At 34.1% G+C, this 22,606-nt stretch overlaps 1 protein-coding gene across 1 annotated transcript in view; it reads right to left on the reverse strand.

Annotated features, from left to right (window-relative positions):
• BANK1 (B cell scaffold protein with ankyrin repeats 1) overlaps window positions 1–22,606 on the reverse strand; it is a 286,830-nt gene that overhangs the window by 200,585 nt on the left and 63,639 nt on the right. Inside the window, exons 4-5 of the mRNA XM_032177982.2 lie at window positions 20,723–20,861; window positions 13,272–13,411 (exon numbers count right to left, since the gene is read on the reverse strand). Coding sequence (XP_032033873.1) covers window positions 13,272–13,411; window positions 20,723–20,861 — 279 coding nt within the window. The remainder of the gene's footprint in view (window positions 1–13,271; window positions 13,412–20,722; window positions 20,862–22,606) is intronic.

Here is a 22,606-nt window from a genome sequence, read left to right on the forward strand (position 1 = left end):
ATCGTCTAATTTTCTCTAAATATCTCATTATGGAATAGTAGTCGTAAAGAAACATTATTAACTGTGTTTGACTTGTGCTTTGTTTTTCTGGATTGTTTTAAAATGTTTCTTCTGGTTAAAGACATGAACCCTCTAAAAAAGCAGGTAGTAAAACCAGAGCCTTCTCTTGAATGGGGTTGGTTACAGGCAGCACTCACATCAGCACACAGTCAACCTCTGCACGGGTGATCAAAGCCAACCTCAGCCAATGAGACAGGGCCACATAAGAAGCATGAAGATGCTTTAGTTTGGGATAAATAAAAAATGAAGAGTATTTATTGCCACTGAGTGATAAGAAACTATAAATTAATAAGTCATTGGTGAAATATATTCTTAACAGTAGCTAAATATAAGTTATAACATATGGGGGCAATAACTATGAAAATAGACTAAGATGGCTTATAAGATTTAAAAAATTGTAGAGAATCAATAGTATGGTTGTATTAATGGCTAAGTAATTGTACTCAGAAATACATATTGTCTTCTCACAACAGCTAGTATATCTTCTGTTAAAGTTGACCAATTTATTATTTTTTAATAAATGCATAAGTGTACTAAGCGGTATGCTTCTGTTTAGTTCAATGATTTGTAACTGAAGTGAATATAATCATTAAATCTGAACTACCCCAATTTAAAATTATTTTCCTTTGACTATTATTACAGGTGGAAATGCAGCACAAAAGAAACGTCACTTATGTTATGAGTAAAATACAAGCTTCAATAGATGTGCCTTATTCTTATTGATCCATTCTAATAAGGGACACAAATAACATGAAAAAGTGAATCCAGAAGTAAATCTCCAAATTGCATTTTATTGACTGTTCTTTCTCCACTCATCTCAAACCTTCCATCAGGAATATGGAACAAGTAATAAAAGTGATGGAAGATACATAGAACTCGAATGACTTGCTTCTTCTTTGGATAGACAGCTAAGAAGAAATGCAAATAAAAGTGAAATAAAGCATACACAGAGTGCCCACATATTTGTAAGTCGATCTTCCAGAATAGACAGTGGTTGTAATTCTCAATCTAAGAAATTTTTTGGCATAGAATTATGGAATACTTGACTTGAAAGTGATCCTGGTGATAATATATTCTAGCATTTTCATTGTACACATAAGGACATTCCTTTAGCCCTAAGGAAACAGAGTTTCCATGAAGTATGTGACTGCTGATTTAGTAAAATAATCTAACTCTTGCTCCTGCCTCATTCAGAACTAATGCACCTAAGCCATGCAGCCACTTTCCATTAAAGGAAAAACAATATGCAGTCTTTTGAAAGAGTGGTACTATCTCAGGCCTTTTTGAATAGCAAATATTTCCTTAAAGGTAGGACTGGAATTGTGTGCTGTTAAAAGTCAGTAAAGAAATGTATTAACATGGTGTATTACAGAGGTAGAAAATGAAGAAAAGTGTACAGAATAAGTTCTTAATTTTTCTAGTACCTGACACTTCTTAGAGTTCAACACTTTCTTAAGCATCAGATCATTTATTCAATTTCATAAATAAAAAACAAAGTATTTTAAGAGGGCAGCTTTCATTTCACTTTCTATCTTTTTTTGTTTTGTTTTTTAAATTTTAAATTTTGATTTCTGTTGGGTACATATTAGGTACCCAACAGAATATATGTATTTATGGGGTACATGAGATGTTTTGATACAGGTATACAATGTGTAATAATCACATCGTGTAAAATGGGGTATGCATCCCCTCAAGCATTTATCCTTTGTGTTACAAACAATCCAATGACACTTTTTTAGTTACTTTAAAATGTACAATGAAATTACTATTGACTATAATCACTGTGTTGTGTTATCAAATATTAGGTCTTATTCATTATTCTTTTTTTTTTTGGACCCATTAACCATCCCCACCTCCCCCACCCAAACCCCCACTAACCATTCCAGCCTCTGGTAACCATCCTTCTAATCTCTAGCTCCATGAGTTCAATTGTTTTGACTATTAAATCAACACATATAAATGAGAACATGCGATGTTTGTCTTTCTGTGCCTGATTTAATTCACTAAGCATACTGTCCTCCAGTTCTATCCACGTTGTTGCAAATGAGAGGATCTCATTCTATTTTGTGGCTGAATAGTACTCCCTTGTGTATAAGGATGACATTTTCTTTATCCATTCATTTGTTGATGGACACTTAGGTTGCTTCCAAATTTTGGCTATTTTGAACAGTGCTGCAACAAACATGGGAGTGCAGATATCTCTTTGATTTCCTTTCTTTTGGGTATATACCCAGCAGTGGGATTACTGGATCACATGGTGGCTCGACTTTTAGTTTCTTAAGGAACCTCCAAACTGTTCTCCATAGTGGCTGTACTAATTTACCTTCAGACACACAGTTTTCTCCACATCCTCACCAGCATTTGTTATTGCCTGTCTTTTGGAATATAAGCCATTTTAACTGGGGTGAGACGATATCTCATGGTAGTTTTGATTTGCACTTCTCTAATGATTAATGATGTTAAGCACCTTTTTGTATGCCTGTTTGCCATTTGTATGTCTTCTTTTGAGAAATGTCTATTTAGATTTTTTGCCCTTGTTTTTTTAAACTGGATTACTAGATTTTTTTTTTCCAGAGTTGTTTGAGCTCCTTATATATCCTGGTTATTAATCCCTTGTTAGATAGGTAGTTTGCAAATATTTTCTCCCATTCTATGAGTAGTCTCTTCATCTTGTTGATTGTTTCCTTTGCTTTGCAGAAACTTTTTAACTCAATATTATCACATTTGTCCGTTTTTGCTTTGGTTGCCTGTGCTTGTTGGATATTTGTCAAGAAATGTTTACCCAAACCAATGTCCTGGAGAGTTGTTCCAATGTTTTCTTTCAGTAGTTTCAGAGTATGAGGTCTTAGATTTAAGTCTCTAATCCATTTTGATTTGAATTTTGTATGCGGTGAGAAATATGGGTCTACTTTCACTCTTCTAATATTGATATGCAATTTTCCCAGCACTATTCATTGAACAGAGTGTCTTTTCCCCACTGTGTGTTCTTGACACCTTTGTCGAAAATGAGTTCACTGTAGGTGTTTGGATTTGTTTATGAGTTCTCTATTCTGTTGCTTTGGTCTATGTACCTGTTTTAATGCCAGTATCATGCTGTTTTTGTTACTATAGCTCTGTAGTATATTTGAAGTTAGGTAATGTTATTCATCCAATTTCTTTTGCTTAGAGTTGCTTTGGCTATTCTGAGTCTTTTGTGGTTTCATATAAACTTTAGGATAGTTTTTTTTCTATTTCTGTAAAGAATGTGATTGGTATTTTGATAGAGATTGCACTGAATCTGTAGATTGTTTTGTGTAGTATTGACATACCAACATAGGTTCTTCCAATCCATGAGCATGAACTATCTTTTTATTTTTTCATCTCTTCATTTTATTTCATCAGTGTTTTATAGTTTTAATTACAGATATCTTTCACTTTTTTGGTTAATTCCTAGGTACTTAATTTTATTTGTGGCTACAGTAAATGGGACTATTTTTTATTTCTTGTTCAGATTGTTCACTGTTGGCATACAGAAATATCATTGTTTTTTGTATGCTGATTTTATATCCTGCAACTTTACTGAATTTGTTTATCAGTTCTAATAGTTTTTGGTGAAGTCTTTAGTTTTTTCCAAATATAAGATTATTTCATCTGCAAACAAGGATAATTTGACTTCTTTCTTTCCAGTTTGGATGCCCTTTATTTCTCTTCTCTTATTGCTCTAGCTAGGACTTTCGGTACTATGTTGAATAACAATGGTGAAAGTGGGCATCTTTGTCATCTTCCAGATCTTAGAGAAAAGTATTTGAGTTTTTACCCATTCAGTATGATAGTAGCTGTAGGTTTGTCATACATGGCTTTTCTATGTCAAGGTATGTTCCTTCTATCCTCAGTTTTTGGAGGGTCTTTACCATAAAAGGATGTTGAATTTACCAAATACTTTTTCAGCATCAATTGAAATGATCATATGGTTTTTGTCCTTCATTCTGTTGATATGATGTATCACATTGGTTTATTTGCATATTTTGAACCATCCTTGCATCCCAAGAATAAATCCCATTTAGTCATGATGAATGATCTTTCTAATGTATTGCTGAATTCAGTTTGCTAGTATTTTGTTGAGGATTTTTGAATCAATATTCATCAAAGATATTGGTCTGTAGTTTTCTTTCTTTTTTTTTTTTTTGATGTGTGTTTGTCTGGATTAGGGTAATACATGGCTCACAGAATTAGTTTTTGGAAGTGTTCCTTCCTCCTCTATTTTTCAGAATAGTTTGATTAGGATTAGTATTCAACCTTCTTTAAGTGTTTGGTGTAATTCAGCTGTGAAGCCATTGAGTCACAAGCTTTTCTTTACTGAGACTTTTTAAGCTTCAATTTAGTTACTTGTTATTGGTCTGCTAAGGTTTTGGTTTTCTTCATGGTTCAATCTTGGTAGTTTGTATGTACCTAGGACTTTGTGCATTTCTTCTAGATTTTCCACTTTATTGGTATATAGTTGCTCACAGTAGCCACTAATGATCCTTTGAATTTCTAGGTATTGCTTGTAATGTCTCATTTTTCACCTCTGATTTTATTTATTAGTATCTTCTCTCTTTACTGTTAGCTAGTTTTGCTAAAGGTTTGTCAATTTTGTTTAACTTCTCAAAAGAAAACTTTTTGTTTCATTGATCTTTTGTATTGTTTTCTTCATTTCCATTTTCATTTATTTCTGCTCTGATCTTTATTATTTCTTTTCTTCTACTAATTTTGGGTTTGGTTTGTTCTTGCTTTTCTAGTTCTTTAAGATGTATTGGTACATTGTTTATTTAACGTTTTTCTTTTCTTTTTACTTGACATAGGCACTTATAGATATAAACTTCCCTCTTAGTACTGCTTTTGCTGTATCCCATAGATTTTGGTATGTTGTACTGCCACATCATTTGTTTCAACACATTTTTCAGTTTCCTTCTTAATGTCCTTATTGATCCACTGGCCATTCAAAAGCATATTGTTTAATTTCCATGCATTTGTATAGTTTTCAAATGTCCTCTTGTTATTGATTTCTAATTTTACTCCATTGTGGTCAGAGAAAATGTTTGATACTATTTCAAATTTTTGACTGCTCTAAGACTTGTTTTGTGACCTAACATATGGTCTATTTTTGAGAATGATCATGTGCTGAGGAAAAGAATGTGTGTTCTACAGCTCTTGAATGAAATGTTCTGTAAATATTTATTAAGTCCATTTGGTATAGTGCAGATTAAGTCCAGTGTTTCTTTGTTCATTTTCTGTGTGGAATATCTGTCCAATGCTGAAACTGAGGTGTTGGAGTCTCAAGTTATTATTATATTGAGGCCTATTTCTCTCCTTAGCTCTAGTAATATTTGATTTTACATCTGGTTGCTCCAGTGTTGGGTAAATATATATTTACAATTGTCATATACTGTTACCGAATTGAATCCTTTATCATTATACAGTGACCTTTTCTGTCTCTTTTCATAGTTTTTGTCTTGAAATCTATTTTCTCTGTTATCAGTATAACTACCCCTGCTCTGTTTTGGTTTCCATTGGCATGGGATATCTTTTTTCATCCTTTCATTTTCAGTCGATGTGTGTCTTTATAGATTGAGTGCATTTCTTATAGTCAACAGATCACTAAGTCTTTTTGTTTGTTTGTTTTTAATCCATTCAGCCACTCTGTCTTTTGATTGAAGAATTTAGTCCATTTACATTTAATGTTTTTACTGATAAGTAAGGACTTAATCCTGCTATTTTGATACTTGGTTTTTTTGGTTGTTTTGTGGCCTTTTTGTCCTTCTTTCTTTTTGTCTCTCTTCCTTTTAGTGAAAGTAATTTCCTCTGTGATATAATTTAGTTTCTTGTTTTGTATTTGTTTTGTGTGCCCATTGTATTTATTCTTGTTTGAGGTAACCATGAGGATTGAAAGTACTATTTTATTTATTTATTTAGAGACAGAGTCTTGCTTGGTCACCCAGGCTGGAGTGCAGTGGTGCAGTTTTGGCTCACTGCAATCTCTGCCTCCTGGGTTCAAGCAAGTCTCCTGACTCAGCCTCCCAAGTAGCTGGGATTATAGGCACCTGCCACCATGCCTGGCTAATTTTTGTATTTTTAGTAGAGATGGAGTTTCACCATGATGGCCAGGCTAGACTCAAACTCCTGACCTATAGTGATCTGCCCACCTCTGCCTCCCAAAGCAAATATTATTTTATACCCCATTATTTAAAGCTGATAATAATTTAACACTAACAAACATACAAGCAAAAATAAAACTAATACAGAATCTACATCTTAAGTTCATCCCCTGCTTTTAAACTTTTTGTTGCTTCTATTTATATCTTATTAGACTATGCCTTAAAAAGTTGTTACTATTTTTGATTGGTTCATTGCTTAGTCTTTCTAATTGAAATAAGAGTAGTTTACACACCACACTTACAGTGTTACAGTTCTCTGTGTTTCTCTGTGTACTTACCGTTACTAGTAAGTTTTGTACCCTCAGACGCTTTCTTATTACTCACAAACATCCTTTTCTTTCTGATTGAAGGACTCATCTTTAACCTTTGGGAGTTTGTGAATTAAATGCCTTGAGGTAGTCTTCTTTGGGTTAAATCTGATTGCTGTTCTATAACTTTCTCATGTTTGGACATTGATATCTTTCTCTAGGTTGGGAAATTCTCTGTTATTACCCCTTTGAATAAACTTTCTACCCCTGTATCTTTCTTTACCTCCTCCTTAAAGCCACTAACCCTTAGATTTGCCCATTTGGGACTATTTTCCAAATCCCATAAATGTGCTTGATGGTTTCTTTTTTTTTCTTTTTCTCCTCCGACTGCATATTTTCAAATAGCCTGTCTTCAAGCTCACTAGTTCTTTCTTCTGCATGACCAATTCTGCTATTAAAAGACACTGAAGCATTCTTCATTATGCCAACTTCATTTTTCAGCTCCAGAATTTCTCCTTACTCTTTTTCATTATTTGAATCTATTTATTAAATTTCTCTGACAGAATTCTTAACTCCCTCTCTGTGTTCCTTGAATTTCTTTGAGTTTCCTCAAAACAGCTATTTTGAGTTCTTTGAAAGGTCACATATCTATGTTTCTTCATGATTAGTCCCTGGTGCCTTATTTAGTTCATTTGGTGAGGTCATATTTTCCTAGAGGGTCTTGATATTTATAGATGTTTGCCTATGTCTGGGCATTGAAGAGTTAGGTATTTATTGTAGCCTTCTCTATCTGGGCTTGTTTGTATCCATCCTTCTTGGGAAGGGTTTCCAGATTTTAAAAAGACTTGTGTGTTATGATCTAAGCCGTATCTGTTTTAGGGGGCACCCTAAGCCTAGTAACATTGTAGTTCTTCCAGACTCATAGAGGTACTGCCTTGATGGTCTTGGACAAGAACTGGAAGAATTCTCTGAATTACCAGGCAGAGACTCTTATTCTCTTCCCTTACTTTGGCCCAAACAAAGCCTCCCTCTGTTCTGTGCCACCTGGACCAGGGGATAGACAAGGTTCCCTTTACTTTTTCCTCCACTTTTCTCAAGCATAGAAAGTCTTCCCTCTTAGCCACTACAGCTGGGAATGTGATGAGTCTCACCTGAAGCCACCAAGTCTCAGAGGCTCACCCAAGGCCCTTGATGTAGTACCTGGATATCACTGCTGTTTATTCAGGGCCAAGGGCCCTTCAGTTAGCAGGTGATGAATGCCGCCAGGACTGGATCCTTTCCTTCAAGGCAATGGGTTCCCTATTCTGACTAGTTTCCTATCCTGTTGCGGCTGAGCTGGTATCCTATATGCCATACAAAGTCTTCCCCACTCTTCCATTCCTCTCCTAAAGCAGAGGGAAGGGGTCTCTTCTGGAGCCAGAAGCTGTTGAGTCTGGGGTTAGGAGAGGGGTGATACCGCCACTCCTTTAGCCACTCCAGCTTGTGTTTCACTGGGTTGTGTGCCCCCAAGTCCACTGTCTCTGGGCACAGTTGAGCACTAGGACTTGCCTAGGAGTTGCAGTCCTTTTGGCCTAGATTGCCTTTCGAGTTTATTTTGTGCCACAGACCACTTTAGCCAGTAGTGGAAAGGCTTGCAGGAACTCAACTTCAGAGTGCTGGAATCAATAATTCTCTGGCTAGGGCTGGTTTGCATGCTCTCTCCACAAGTGGGTTATATGGTTTAGCTCTGTGTCCCCGCCCAAATCTTATCTTGAATTGTAATCCCCATGTATCTAGGGAGGGACCCTGGTGGGAGGTGATTGGATCATGCGGGTGGTTTCTCCTACATGCTGTTCCCATGATAGTGAGTGAGTTCTAATGAGATCTGATGGTTTAAAAATGTGTGGCAATCCCCCCAACTACCTCCTGCCAACATGTAAAATGTACCTTGCTTCCCCTTCATCTTCCACCATGATTGTAAGTTTCCTGAGGCCTCTCCCGCCACAAGGAACTGTGAGTCAATTAAACCTCTTTTCTTTATAAATTATCCAGTATCAGGCAGTTCTTTATAGCAGTGTGAGAATGGATTAATACAGTGAATGTCAGCTAAGTTTTGTCCTGTTTTATTTTCTGTTATAATAGGGCAGCTCAGGGTTCAATGCCTCACAATTGCTGTGCTCTCCCTCTCCCCAGCACACAGAAACAGTCTCGCACCACACCTGCTCCCAGAGAATCAGTGAAGGTTGGCATTGTTGACTCAAGATTTTTTTTTTCCTACCTCTTCAGTGCCTCTTTCAGTGATATAACGTTAAACCAGATTCTTTAAGTGCTCACCTGATTTTTTGTTCTTATGAAGGTGGTTTTCTTGTATAGATAGTTGATAAATCCTTGCGGGGGGGGGACAATTGGTAGAGCCTTCTATTCTGCCAATTTGCTCCACCCCTTCCTCTCACTTTCTATCTTTATTTAAATGCCTGTTCTATAAGTTTTCACTTATCTATTCAATTAGCACTGTAAAAAGCAACTGCTTGTGTTTTCCCCACTTTTTAAGCAACAAATATTAGTTGCCCCCTTGTATCAGGAACAAGTTGTGTGAAAGATACTGGGCATGCAAACATGAAAAACACAGCGTTCATGCATTAAAGAAGGGAGAGGGCTGAAGAAAAGAGCCCAATACGCTCTAAAAGAGTGGCTAGAACATAGCAATCATAGAGTTAATAAGACATGGAAAAGATGCTCCTGTGAAAGGAGTTGATTCTGGAAAACACTTGGGAACCTGCAGTCTGTGTGACATTCAAAGAAGTTTGAAACTTCTTATCCAGTAAGCCACTGAAAGTTTGTAGCAAGGAAGTATCTTAGATAACACTGATGTACGGTAAAGCTTAGAGACTAGATGCATTTGTAACTCTTATCAATAGGAGCTGGTGAAGAGAAAAGGTTTCCATTAACCTTTTGAGAAAGATAGGGACGTAAAAGCATTTTTGAAAGGCAGGAGACTTCCCACTATCTCTCGATGGGAAGAATCTCCTGAAGAATTCATTAAGGGATACAACTGCTAACATCTAAGCTTTAATTCAATGAAAAAATTAACCTTTCAGGGAACTATTAACAGAAGTACAGGGAGAAGTTCCTCACGATGAAAGTTCCCTAAGTCCGTACCTTTCCTAATTCAAAACCCATCTGGCTTTACATTGTATCAAATATTTGCAGGGAGCAAGTCAAAGATTGAATAATACATGCAATTTAATAAAAACAGAAGTGTACCTGACATGAAGATGAAAATAATATTTCAATATGTGTAAAGTAAAATATGCAAAAGGATAAATATGTGCAAAACAAAGATACCTTTTTACTAATAAGCAATATAACTAAGAAGAATTATTTGGTGTAATTTCAAAAATCTTTTACTGAAAAGGATCCTACTACTTAAATTAATAGTTACTGTGTTCTTTTAGCCTTTCGATGTTATTTTGCTTTTATAATGGTTATCTAGTTACAAAGTTAACTTTATTATTTCCCCAAGACATTTTTGTAAATACGATGAAAGTCTCAAAGGTTTTAATTACCTTAGTTCAATAGGAGTTACCAGTATTTCTAACACTAGCACTTCAATTCTAATTATCATCCCAAACTGGGCTTTGGATTTCTTTCATTTGAATCTCTCTTATATTCACTGTTTTAAGTGATGTTCTGGAAGTTTCACCTTTATGAGGCTATGTTCTGGGATTCAGTGTTTATCCAACAAAGATGAAATGATTAAAGAAGCAGATAGATAATTAAACTATTCAGATTAGTGTTCTAAAACCTAACAGACATAATTAAAAATTAAATTAGAAACCCAGATTTCTAATTATTATTTCTTTTCTCAAATTCACAGAATGCTCATTTTGCTATATGCGCAGTTTCTTTTAAATGATAATACAAGGTCTCTTATTACAAACTCAACAATTGCTAAAACATAAACCCCGCAGATTTCTCGTTAGTAATTCTTTCCTCAAATTCACATAATGTTCATGTTATTACATGCCCAATAGCTTTTAATTGCTCATGAGAAAGATCTTACTACCAATTTTTAGGATTACTGAAATCACATCTGCCATTAAAATTTACTAGAAAACTCAGGAAAGTTCTTACAGTATACCATTTCAGCTAAGTAGGTAGGTTATTTTAAAAATTCAAATCTTCTGGCATATATTCTGACATATAAACAGTAACTATGCTAAATAAAATTACAATGTACATTGTGTTTTCAATACAGATGTTCAGAGTGAACCACGGGCAAAATATTCACATTTCTTAATAAAATGGCAGAGTAGCCCATGAAAGAAACAATTACTGAAATGTTCTAACCTGGAAAAGAAATGTACAGCTTTCCACAAAATGCTGTTTTTTTTTTTTTTTTTCTTTTTACTTTTCTTTTTTTTTTTTTGTCTTTATTTTTTGAGACAGAGACTTATTCTGTCACCCAGGTGGGAGTGCTGTGGTGTGATCTCACCTCATTGCAACCTCTCCCTCCCGGGTTCAAGCGATTCTCTTGCCTCAGGCACCTGAGTAGATGGGATTACAGGTATACATCACCATGCTCGGCTAATTTTTGTATTTTTATTAGAGATGGGGTTTTGCCATTGTCAGCCATGCTGGTCTTGAACTCCTGGCCTCAAGTGATCCACCTGCCTCGAACTCCCAAAGTACTGAGATTACAGGCGTGGGTTACCATGCTCGATCACAAAATTTGTTAAATATATATAATCTATGTGGGAGCAAAGGCAAATATAGAAAGGAAAACCAAATGACCTGAAGGAGAAACACAGTGTGGGCTAGGACAACTCCTTCGAGGTCAAACAAATCTAAAATACACCACGGCAATGCCTCTGAAGTTGCTTCCTCAAGGGTAGAAAGTGCTTTTCACCTTCTCCGTGAGTTCACAGATACCCTGTGTGGTCCAGATGCCAGAAGATTTAGACAAACCCCATGTCACACTTAGTCCAAGATGTTTGGGAGACTGACTGAAGTGCAGCCTTTCCTTCTATCCCCTGTTACAGTACAGCTTGATCTGGTCGGAGATCCCAGTCTCAGATTTTGTTTTATCTAATCCCACAATACTTCTAGGTGCCCTCATGACAGTTGCAAAACCTCTAAACCTGCCTTAAATTACATAAATTAAACAATCTCTTAATGTCTCTCCTTGCCATGCCATGGTTTGCTGCCACCAGGTTAGAGTAATTCTGTCTATCATTACTCAGACCTCTGACTTAAAATGGCTCTCTCCTGATGGTAAAACCTGAACCATCCTGTGCCTTCCCAACATCCTCCCTTCTACAGGCCGCCAGAGCTTGGTGGTAGAGAAAAATCCTTGAGAAAATCCATGACCCTTTCTTTCCCCTCATTTCCAATACAGAGGGTAAAAATGAAACAGTATTTTTCTACTTATCTAAAAACTAGCAAACTCACTTTTTCTTTTCACTTCAAGCTGTAAAAGAAATCATGACTTGCATATTTATAGCATCCTGACCAATTGTCCAGGAGTCATAAATTACATTTAATTTTTACTATATTCAAAGATCCCCACCCACAACAGAAAGACCAACAGAGAATATGTTTGGGGACTACTTTACTTCTACACTGACTGGATAGTCACAATGCAATATATTATCTTCATTAATCTTTTTTGTTATGATAAATTTTTGTTATGATTTTTTGTTATAATAATTTTTAAGTAGAGGATAAGGTGGACTTGTCACAAGAAAATGAAACAGTCTGTTTTTTAAGCTATTACTTTTCTACTTGGTTTGGAATTACAATATAGACATTTTGTCAAATGTCCTCAGACTCTCCAGTTTGACAAATGTTATTTCACTACCTGTCTTAATGTTTACCTTTTCTGTTGTTCTAAAACATGTCGTTCATATAATACAAAAATAAAACTCCAATAGAAAAACGTGTCACATGAAATAACAAATCCTCCAATTCTAAACTAGTTTAAACACATAAAGCTTCATGACAACTTGTCAGCTACATTATCATTGATAGTTTTGCTAAAAACCTTATAGGTTTTTATGGTAAATTTGAAGATAGGTTTTTATGGTAAATTTTATGGTAAATTTGAAGATACTTCAACTTCCTTTCTCTACCCTCTTCTACCTCTCACCCACACAAAAAACTGAGGCAATTAAGCAAAGTTATAATTCTAGTTATCAAGTTGTTATAAACAGAAATGGCATTTCACTCTGAAAATTTGATGGAATAAGCACATATTCCTAATAAACATCACAAACAAAAAATAATTTTCACAATCAGATAACAATGATAAACGAAACTAAGAAAAACATATACTGAGCTTAGAAGTGTTCACATGAAAGTAACAATTTCTAGATTGACACCACACGTTCCCTTTTTGGTGATATTTTGGTTTGTCTAACTCCTTAATCTCAAAGCATGAGAGAGATGATTTGACTTTCATTTTACTTTGTGTTATGCAGGTCTGAATAAAGAAGGAATTCATTTCTGAGGAGTTCTTTCTAATTGCTCTCCCTTTATCTGCTTGTAACAGTTTTAAAATGAGCCCATCACAATGGCTACCTTGTAATGAATAAGCTGTTTTCCATTGACATTATCTGGATTTTTTTGACCTAGGCAAAGTAATTTGTCTGAATTTTGGCACAACAGAGGTTGCCTCTTCCCTTCCTATTGATTGGTAGTAATTCACTCTTATTCAATCCACATTCAAACTTATACCAAAGCATGAATCCTCTTATCCTTCATTAGCTCTTCAGCTTACATTATGATTAACTTCGTGGAAAGATCAACTTACCTGGCACAAACTCTCTCCTGAATCTGCCATTCTGAATAGGCATTCCTTTGCCTTTGCTGTTGGGTAGTACTTAATTCTGGTTGTGGCTTTAACGATTCCATCACAGTAGACATTGACATGGACTGAACCAGCAGGAAACTCTTATGAAAAACAAACAAGGGTTAGGGGCAGAGTATATAATGCATATTCATGCTATTACATCTTTTAGAGAATATAAAAGAAGCCTTTAAAAATTCATAACACTTTTACTCATCTCTAGCACTTAAAATTGTTGTTAAAATTCTTGGCAGTTGGAAACCACAAAATGAAATGTACAATTTTAGACTTAATTGCTTAAAAATAAAATATAAAAACATATGTTAAAATAACAATAAAAGTAAAGCATTAAATTATTTGTCCCTACTTACTTACTAGTATAACTTTTCTTTGTAATAATCTATAATCTTTACATAATTCTTTAGAATTTGGAAAAGTATAGCCATTTATCAAAAGTTAGGTATTTATTATTTATCTTATGAAAACAATTTAATTAATTATAGGCAAGTGTCTCAAAATTGTAATTTGAAAGAGTACAGCTGATTTAAATGATACAATTTGTATTCAATTGACTGCAATGAAAAACCCTGGGAAAGGCAAGGTTTAATCCCCTGATACTGAAGTACTGTTTACATCATACATTCATCCAAAGCCTTTTTGAGAACAAATTGTTCAAAATGAATGATACACTACATTGTGAATTGTGCTGTAATATATGAGCAGAATTAAAGTTATATAAGAATTTAGGACTTTCCATGAAAGAATATCAATAAACAATCATTTCAATAAAAAAGTTATTATGTTTTAGTGTAAGAAAACTAAACAAAACGTAATTCTTAAAATTCATCTGTGGAACAAATTTTAAGTGCTTTTAATCTGTCATTGAGATATTTCCCAAATTCTCCCAGAAAACTGTCACTCAAATATCTAGGGTTAGGAATAAGTCATTAAATATAAGAGCTTTGAATATTTAAGTTTTTAAGGTTTAAGTATTAATTTCACTTTATCTCATGAAGCTGTTAAAAGACTTCTTATAATATTGCTGAGGGAAATTTAAATGCAACAAAAGCAATCTTAAGCTTAACTAGGTCAAGGAGCTGAAATTTCTTCCTCTCATATTTCTTGAGTAGACACCTCGCCTGTATTATAAAGATGTATGTAGAAAAATAGGAGCTCTCTCTTCCCAAAGAAGTATCCATCCAGTAGAGAATGTAAGAGAAATTACAACAAATAAAAAAGAAAATTTTAAAGCACATCTCATCAGCTACAGCAGTATGCATATGGTAATGGGGGTTCTGGAGTTATTGGAGTCAAATGAAATCAATTTCAGTAGATTTTATAAAGATAAATTTAAATTTAAATGTTATAAGTCATAAAAATTATTTTGAAATAAGATATTAATTTTGTTTGTCACAAAAGAGATTAGGAGTTTTACCACAGGGAGTTAACCTTTTGAAAGAAAATCGGTAATGAATCATGAGAGGTATATGGTGAGATTTGCTTGGTAGTTTTTTGATACAGAGTAGATAAATATTCTTTTTTTTTAATCTAACATGAAACTGAACTGATTTATTTCTTATATATTGAATCCTTAGTTAACTCAAAATTTTACTGGTGGATCTACTGATAATGATGTCGATTTTAGAGTAATCCTCCAATGAGATGCCTTTTAAAGGATTGTGTTTTCCGTATACATTCTCATATTTGTTAAATGGCAGTTATTAAATCAATACCTAATTACGGCTCTCAACTGTATGTCAGAGAGAATGCCTTATAGATTCATCCGGTTGGGAGGCCTCCTCAGTAATATATTATTGAACTGACCTTTACATGAGCAGTACCCTGTTCTGCTTGAACATTATTGTACTTTAATTTTGGTTCACTATGATGACTGTATTTTACAGCTTCTCAGTAAAAATAAAATCCAATTAATGTAAGGACTCAAATAGAAGACAGTAAAATTAAATGTTGTTGTTTACCATCTAGACGAAAGTAGTCAAGCAACACCTAATCTTGTAAGTACACACAAATATAGGTCAAGATCTCCAAACCAAGCAAGGATATCAAAAATCTTATATAATAGTGGACTTGTCTATTGCTCTTTTCAATTCTAGCAGCTTTTGCTTTACATATTTTGACACTCTGTTGTTAAGTGCATACATGTTTAGGAGTTTTCGTTTTCTTGGAGAATATATCTTTATCATTATATAACGCTTCTGTTCATTCATGATAACTTTTCTTTTTCTAAAATCTTTCTCTGAAATCAGTACAACTTTCCAGCTCTACTCTGATTAGTGTTAGCATGGTATTAGGTTGGTGTATCTGTGTTATGATCTCTGTCATTAATATTTGAATATTTCTTGTGCTTAATTTTCTCATTCTTCTTGTATTTCAATTTCATTACATTACTTTCAATGCCATTTGCACTGCAATTACTTTTGCACCAACCTCCAACCTACCTTGCTCCAACCCTTTCACTTTTCATTTTTGATTTACCCGTGTCTTAATATTTAAATTGAGTTTTTTATAGACAACATATTACTGGGTCTTGCTTGTTATCCATTCTGGCAATCTCTGTCTTTTAATTGGCGTTCTTAGACTATTCACTAAACTTAAGTAGTGATTACTTGGCTTCAGTAACGTGGTTGGGTTGTATCTATCATACTTGTAATTTTTATTATTCCCTACATTTTTCTTTGTTCCCCCTCTCTACCCCAACCTTTTCTGCTCTCTCTCAAAATTATTTGAGAATTTTATAGGATTCCATTTTCTCTCTTCTTAGCCTACCATTTATAGCTTTTATTTATTTATTTATTTTAATTATTTTATTTTATTTTTTATTATACTTTAAGTTTTAGGGTACATGTGCATGGCACATTTATAGCTTTTAAAAAATTTTTAGTAATTGTCCTAGTGTCTGAAATATACATTTTTAACAAACCTAAGTCCCTCCTGTCCCTTATGACATTACTGTCATTACTTTCACTTATCCATATGCTGTAATCACCCAACACATTTATAGTGTTTACTTCAGACACACATTTACCTTTCAGATCAATTAAAAATAAGAAAAATGAAAGATTTTGTCTTTACCTTCATTCATTTATTCTCTGATGCTCTTTCTTTATGTAGATCTAAGTTTCTGACCTACATTATTTCCCTTCTTTCCCAAAGAACTTCGTTTAAAATTTCTTGCAGGGCAGGTCTGCTGGTAATGAACTCCTTCATTTTTCTGTTTGAAAAAGTCCTTATTTCTCCTTCATTCTATATTCAGGATAATTTCACTGAATATAGAATTTTAGATTGGTGGGTTCCTCTTTTTCACAATACTTAAAATATTTTACTCCACTATTTTCTTGCTTGTGTGGTTTCTGAAGAGAAATTCAATATAATTCTTATACTCATTTCTCTACAGGTAAGGTATTCATTTTCTCTGGCTTCTGACAAGATTTTCTCTTTTGTTTTCAGTTTTCTACAGTTCGAATGTAATATGAATAGGTGTCAATATTTTATATTTATCTTTCTTCATGTTACTTGAGCTTCCTATATCTGTATTTTGATCTGTCATTAATATGTGAATATTTATTGTGCTTCATTTTGTCATTCTTCTTGTATTCCAATTACATGTATGTTTGACCTTTTGAAATTGTCCCACATTTCTTAGATGTTTTGTCCTTTCTTTAAAAATCAAACAGACAAAAAACTTTTTCTCTTTACCATTCAAGTTTGGGAAGTTTTCATTGACCTGTCTTCAAATTCAATGATTCTTTTCTGACCTTCGTCAACTCTACTAGTAAACCTATTAAAGTTACTTTTTAATTTTCGATATGTTGGTTTTGATTTCTAGAATTTCCTGTTGATTCTTTCTCAAAGTTTATCTCTTTTTATATAATCAAGATATTCTTTCATACATTTTCCATAAGATCCCTTCATATCTTAATCATATTTAAAATCCCTCACTGAAAATTTCATTATATGTGTCATATCTAATTCTAGTCTGATGCATGCTTTGTCTCTTTAAATTGTGTTTTATCTTGTCTTTAGGAATGCCTTGCAATGTTTGGTTTATGACTAGATGTAAGGTAAATAGTCCTGTAGTGAAAGAATTTATAGGAATCTGTTTAGGAGTTGGACTGTATTTAATGTTTGTTGTAGCTATCAGTGCTAGCGGCTTTAAATTCCTCTAGCATTCTTGTTTCTGTCTCTCTTTTTGATTATGTACTTTTCTAAGTACTTTACCAAGAGATAGTCTGAATCTTGCTGGGTTTTTTTGGTTGGTTGTTTGCTTTTTTAAACAGTAATCCACTGTCATTATGCTGGAATCCTGTTGTGGTAACCATAAGGTGGTAGGGAAGGAAAGCATTCTACATTCTTATGATTAAGTCTTAGTCTTTCAGTGACTCTTCGTTGTGACTTTACAAGTGTTTTTGCTGTAGCATACCTTCCCCTAACCCCCTTTAAGTGAGACAGGAAGGCCAGAGGGAGCCACAGTAAGATGATGTCCTTTCCCAGCTGGAATGAGGCTCTGGTGAAGTGTTTTCTTCTGGAGAGTAGGCCTATGCTGTGGAGAACATGCTGGGAGTATTTCACCATGATTATTCTTCCTCTGACCCCACCAGAGGTTCCATGGGCTCTTTCTCAGATCTTCATTGTAAAAACCTGGTGGGATTCATGGAGGTGAATCCTACAAAAGTGTGGGGACGTCCTAAAACTACTACCCCCAGGAGTTTCTCACTCTCAAACTAATCCATACTCAGCTTTCAGACATTCATCAAAATTAACACTTAAGTGTTCCTACTAGTTTGTGGCTCCAGTGGCTTCTGCTCTAGGTAAGCAGATTTCAAATGACACTCTCTTAGTTCATCGTTTTCTCCAGCTTTTGGAATAGTGAATTGCCCTTGTCAGAGCTCAGAAGACAATACCCCTAAGTATGACGTGTTGGTGTGCTGCATACTTTGAATTAAAGAAGACTAAAGGGCCTCAGAAGCAGGGTCTTTCTGACCTTCCATCCTCCTGTCTCCCACCCTTCTTCCTGCCCCAATCAAGTCATAGAAGCCAGAATTCCTCTTCCCCAAGGCAGATCATAGAAACTAGAGCTCCTCTTTCCCAAAGAAAACCACAAAACCAAAAAAGGTCTCCCTTCTGTCTTCTCCCTTAAAGATCCTCATTTCAGAGAAAACCTGCTCCATACCTGGGAGGAAAGAATGTCACATAGAGAAGCCAGCAAAAATCTGAACAGACAGGCCTTACTTGGTCCTCCTCCCCTCAAGCCTTTTACCACTAGTTCATATTCTTTTGTTCAATCACCGTTCTACACGGCTGTGTATTCTTCGTTGAACGTAAGCATAAAAATGGACAGTTTCCCCGGGTCCTTGGGTCTTCATTCCTGAAGGCTCCCATAAATCTGTGATTAAATAAATTTGTTATGCTTTTCTCTTGTTAATCTGTCTTTTATTATAGGAGTGACAGCTGTGACCCTTATGATGGTGAGGAAAGTTATCACACCTGCAACTAACACCTTGCAACTTTAGTTCTCTAATGGGTTCAAGAAACGTGGTCAATTTTGTAGTTGTTCAGCTTTTTCTTGTAAAAATGGGCTCTTTACTGTTGGGGCTAAAACCATTCATCTAAATATTACTTGTAAAACCTTTGTTTTCCTTATATATCTGTGCATATGTACTGGGTCATGATGTAAAATGTAGTTCTTACTAGTTGTTCTTAGTAGTGTTCAAAACATTTCAAAATATAGTGACATGAAGCAGAGAAAATAAGGCTCTGGGCCCATTTCTGCTGAGGCATTTTCCATCCAACCAAACAGGTTCAGGTAACCATCTTGAGTATTGCTACTAAGCAGCCAACATTTTGGGAGAAAATTTCTCATCAATTTAAAGAATACAACAGTTAAAATGAATACTTAAATAAGTTTAATTATGATAGTTGGTAAATAGTGGTTTATTTATTTATTACAGATTTGTTGTTTAATCACGGAGACAATATTATGTCTTGGTATACCTTGGAAAGCATGGCATATTCATTTTCTGCTTTTCTTATAATTAATTTGAACTTTGACATGTTTTATTCTTTATACTGCTCTCACCCAGTAGGTATACTGAGCAAAAATTCTTAAGTAATGTGAATAATTATATTTGACATCTTGATCTGCAATTCGGGAAATATTATTTAAGTGCTTCTTAATTTGCAATATTGATGTTTCTATAGTGACTTTAGTCTAACTAAATTTAAATTCTGAAACTAATTAGTTAGAAAATTTTATTCATTAAACCACTTAAGAATGTGACATAATGAAGTAGGGGGCATTGAGACAAGAACGACAGAAAAGGAAAGAGACAGAGTTTTTCTCATTTCACTTCTACACATGCTTATCCATGACAGAAAGCAGTATCTGAAATGTTTATAAACGTTTAGTAGGGAGTTTTTCCTTCTTATAATCCAACTTCAGTCTAAGCTGTGCAAGGAAATCCATACACATGCCTTCCACACAAACAGAAGTCTGTAAATCCTTTGTAAATAGACTGCATAATCACTATATTTTAAAAGGAAAAAATGTTCAAAATGTGTTTAACATGATCTTTAATTTAAAATATTTTTGCCACATTTCCAAATTTATAACAAGATTGAGCGTTGTTTTATTTCAAAATATTTTATAAAGTTCACATTTATGAGGTTTAATAAGATGATTTTATTCTCTGATCATGAAAAGACATCATAAATGTAAAAACCAAGCAGTTTTACATTTATATTAAAATATCCAGAAATTAGTATTAGATTAATATTAGATTTTGATTTTAATAGAATTATTGTTGAAAGTATGGTTACTCCATCTGGAATTTTAAATCTGATACAATTTATCATGCTATAAGCAAAGCTGGATAATCAAATGATTAGCTTTGTAAGGGAGATGAGGAAAAGATGAGAAGATTATATGTACAAATTGCACCATACTGATAAAATAATGGGAAAAAATGCTTTTCAGAGCAACGAAAATATACCAGAGACTTGGGGGAAAAAAAGAAAGAAAAGGAAAAAAATAGAGTTTATTAATAAAACTCAAAATAAATTGCTAATCCAAATGTCACAACAAAGCAAACAATTTTAGTTATATGTTTAGTAGTTGCCATATATTAAAATGCTCTCTACTGACATATTTAAAAATGTATGATGTTACTGGATGTCATTTCATTACACAGTATACAAACTAATTTCTCATAATTTACATGTTCTTACTTTTGCAAATCCAGATTAATAATAACAACCTTGGGTATGTGAAAACTAAACACAGGAAACACCTGCAGAACAATATTAGTTTTTGTAAGGAAGTGAAACCATTTATCATAAATTTATTGGAAGGAACTCAGGATGATGTTTTATACTTATTAAATCATAAACATTCTTACCTAAAGCTTTCATGCACCAGACTTTCTTATTCCAAAGGGCTGGCCGTGTTCTAATGTGCTTATTACTTGATGTAAATTCAACCTCTACAGTGTCACCAATTACTTCATCTCTCAAAATTATGAATATTTCACCAGGATTCTGTAAGATGAAAATGTAACCCATTTAAGCATTTGAAAAAGTTTACATTAACCAAAGAACCCATTACATTTCTTTATAATTAAGGTAATACACTATTATTGAATAAGTCTTCTATGGTGTTTGTATTTTCAACTGTATCCAGAAATAAAATACATAAATGTGATTCTCACTACATTTTAAATAGTATCAAATTTCTTTTTATTGTATGCTCTTTTTTTCCCTCTAATGCCATATTTTGCAGCTTAAAGAAACGGTGTGAATATAGCCTCTTCCTTTTCTTCTTGCCTCTTCCTGAATATGGCTCTCCGTACCAGGGTATAAGCATCATTTCACAGACCAGCAGAATACTATAATTCAGCTGTTAACCAAATCATTTTTCCAAATCCCTTTTTTAGTTCTTTATATAACCTGGTTCCTTTATCTATAAATGATAGAATTGAAAAAGTTTAAGATCTCTTACAATTTAAATATAATGACTTTTCTTTTAAGAAGTCCAATAGTTTTATATTTTATGTAGTAGAAGTTCGTTGGCCACTCTTTATTTATGATAAGTGTCTGCCATGGTTTTTGAGTTGACTAAAGGTTATAAATCTAAAGTTTCTAGATTTAATTAAGATGGAGAGGCCAAATCTATAAGGTGAAAAAGGTTATTGAATAACTCTTTGTGAAAAAATATTGAGAAAAAATACCAGGAATGAAAGATTGGGGTTAATACAGAGAAAAGAAAGGCATAAACATTTATTATCTATTTTATACTAGAAATTATACTCAGCACTTTTTATATAAATATATTTCCTCTAATCCTAACTGAAACAGATAAACACAAAGACATACAGAAAGACAAACACACACACACATACGCACACCAAAATAAATGGATAAGGCTATTTCTTTTTCTCTTTTAGGAAACGGACAACTAATATACAGAATTACATTGTGAAGACTAAGCAGAAATATTGAATTTCCAAATCCACACTAATCCTTATATCATGCTGTCGAACCCCATGAAAAAACTAAAATAAAACATTCTTTTTATGATTATCTTAGATATCACCTTTCAAAAGCTTTCTTCAAGTCATAATAAGTTTCAATTCCATACTTAAAAAAAACAGGGATCCCATTTTATGCTCTTATAAAATCATGTTTATCAAAAAGTTACTAATTTCAAGATTCTCTTAAATGCCCCTAAGTATAAATTACTCACCAATAAAACTTACATCTTTATGCTTTATCCCAAAGAGTTTCTAATTATGTTGATGTTATAGAATCATTTCAGCTCACACAAAAATCTACTTCAGGCATTTTCCACCAGAGCCTAACACTCCTAAATATTTTTCCACAGGGTATTTTGAACTAAATTTCTCCTCAGAATTTACAATGCTCATCGGGAAAGGATCCTATTTCAAATGAACTCTCACTATTCCACTTGTTGCTCTTGCCCCACACATGCAACATGTCAGAAAAGCCGGAGTGTAAGCCCTCCTGTTCCTCACATCTGCACCCTCCTCCTCACAGGGCTTCGCTTCTAGTACAGTTCTTTTGTTTTCCTTTTGTTTCTCATATCTGCCCCCTTACCTCAAATCTTTAAGAGCCAAATAATGTCTTTCCATTTCACTTGGGCTCAGTTAGTCAAGATCCTCTGCTTTAAAGTTCAAATATCTTTTCTGTATGTGCATCATTCCTTGTTTAACTTTGACTTATGGCTTTCCATATTTGGCCAGTACACATGCACTCTCCCAGTGTTT

The sequence above is a fragment of the Hylobates moloch genome, unplaced genomic scaffold (genome assembly GCF_009828535.3).
Source record: "Hylobates moloch isolate HMO894 unplaced genomic scaffold, HMol_V3 SCAFFOLD_2, whole genome shotgun sequence".
Lineage (NCBI taxonomy): Eukaryota > Metazoa > Chordata > Mammalia > Primates > Hylobatidae > Hylobates > Hylobates moloch.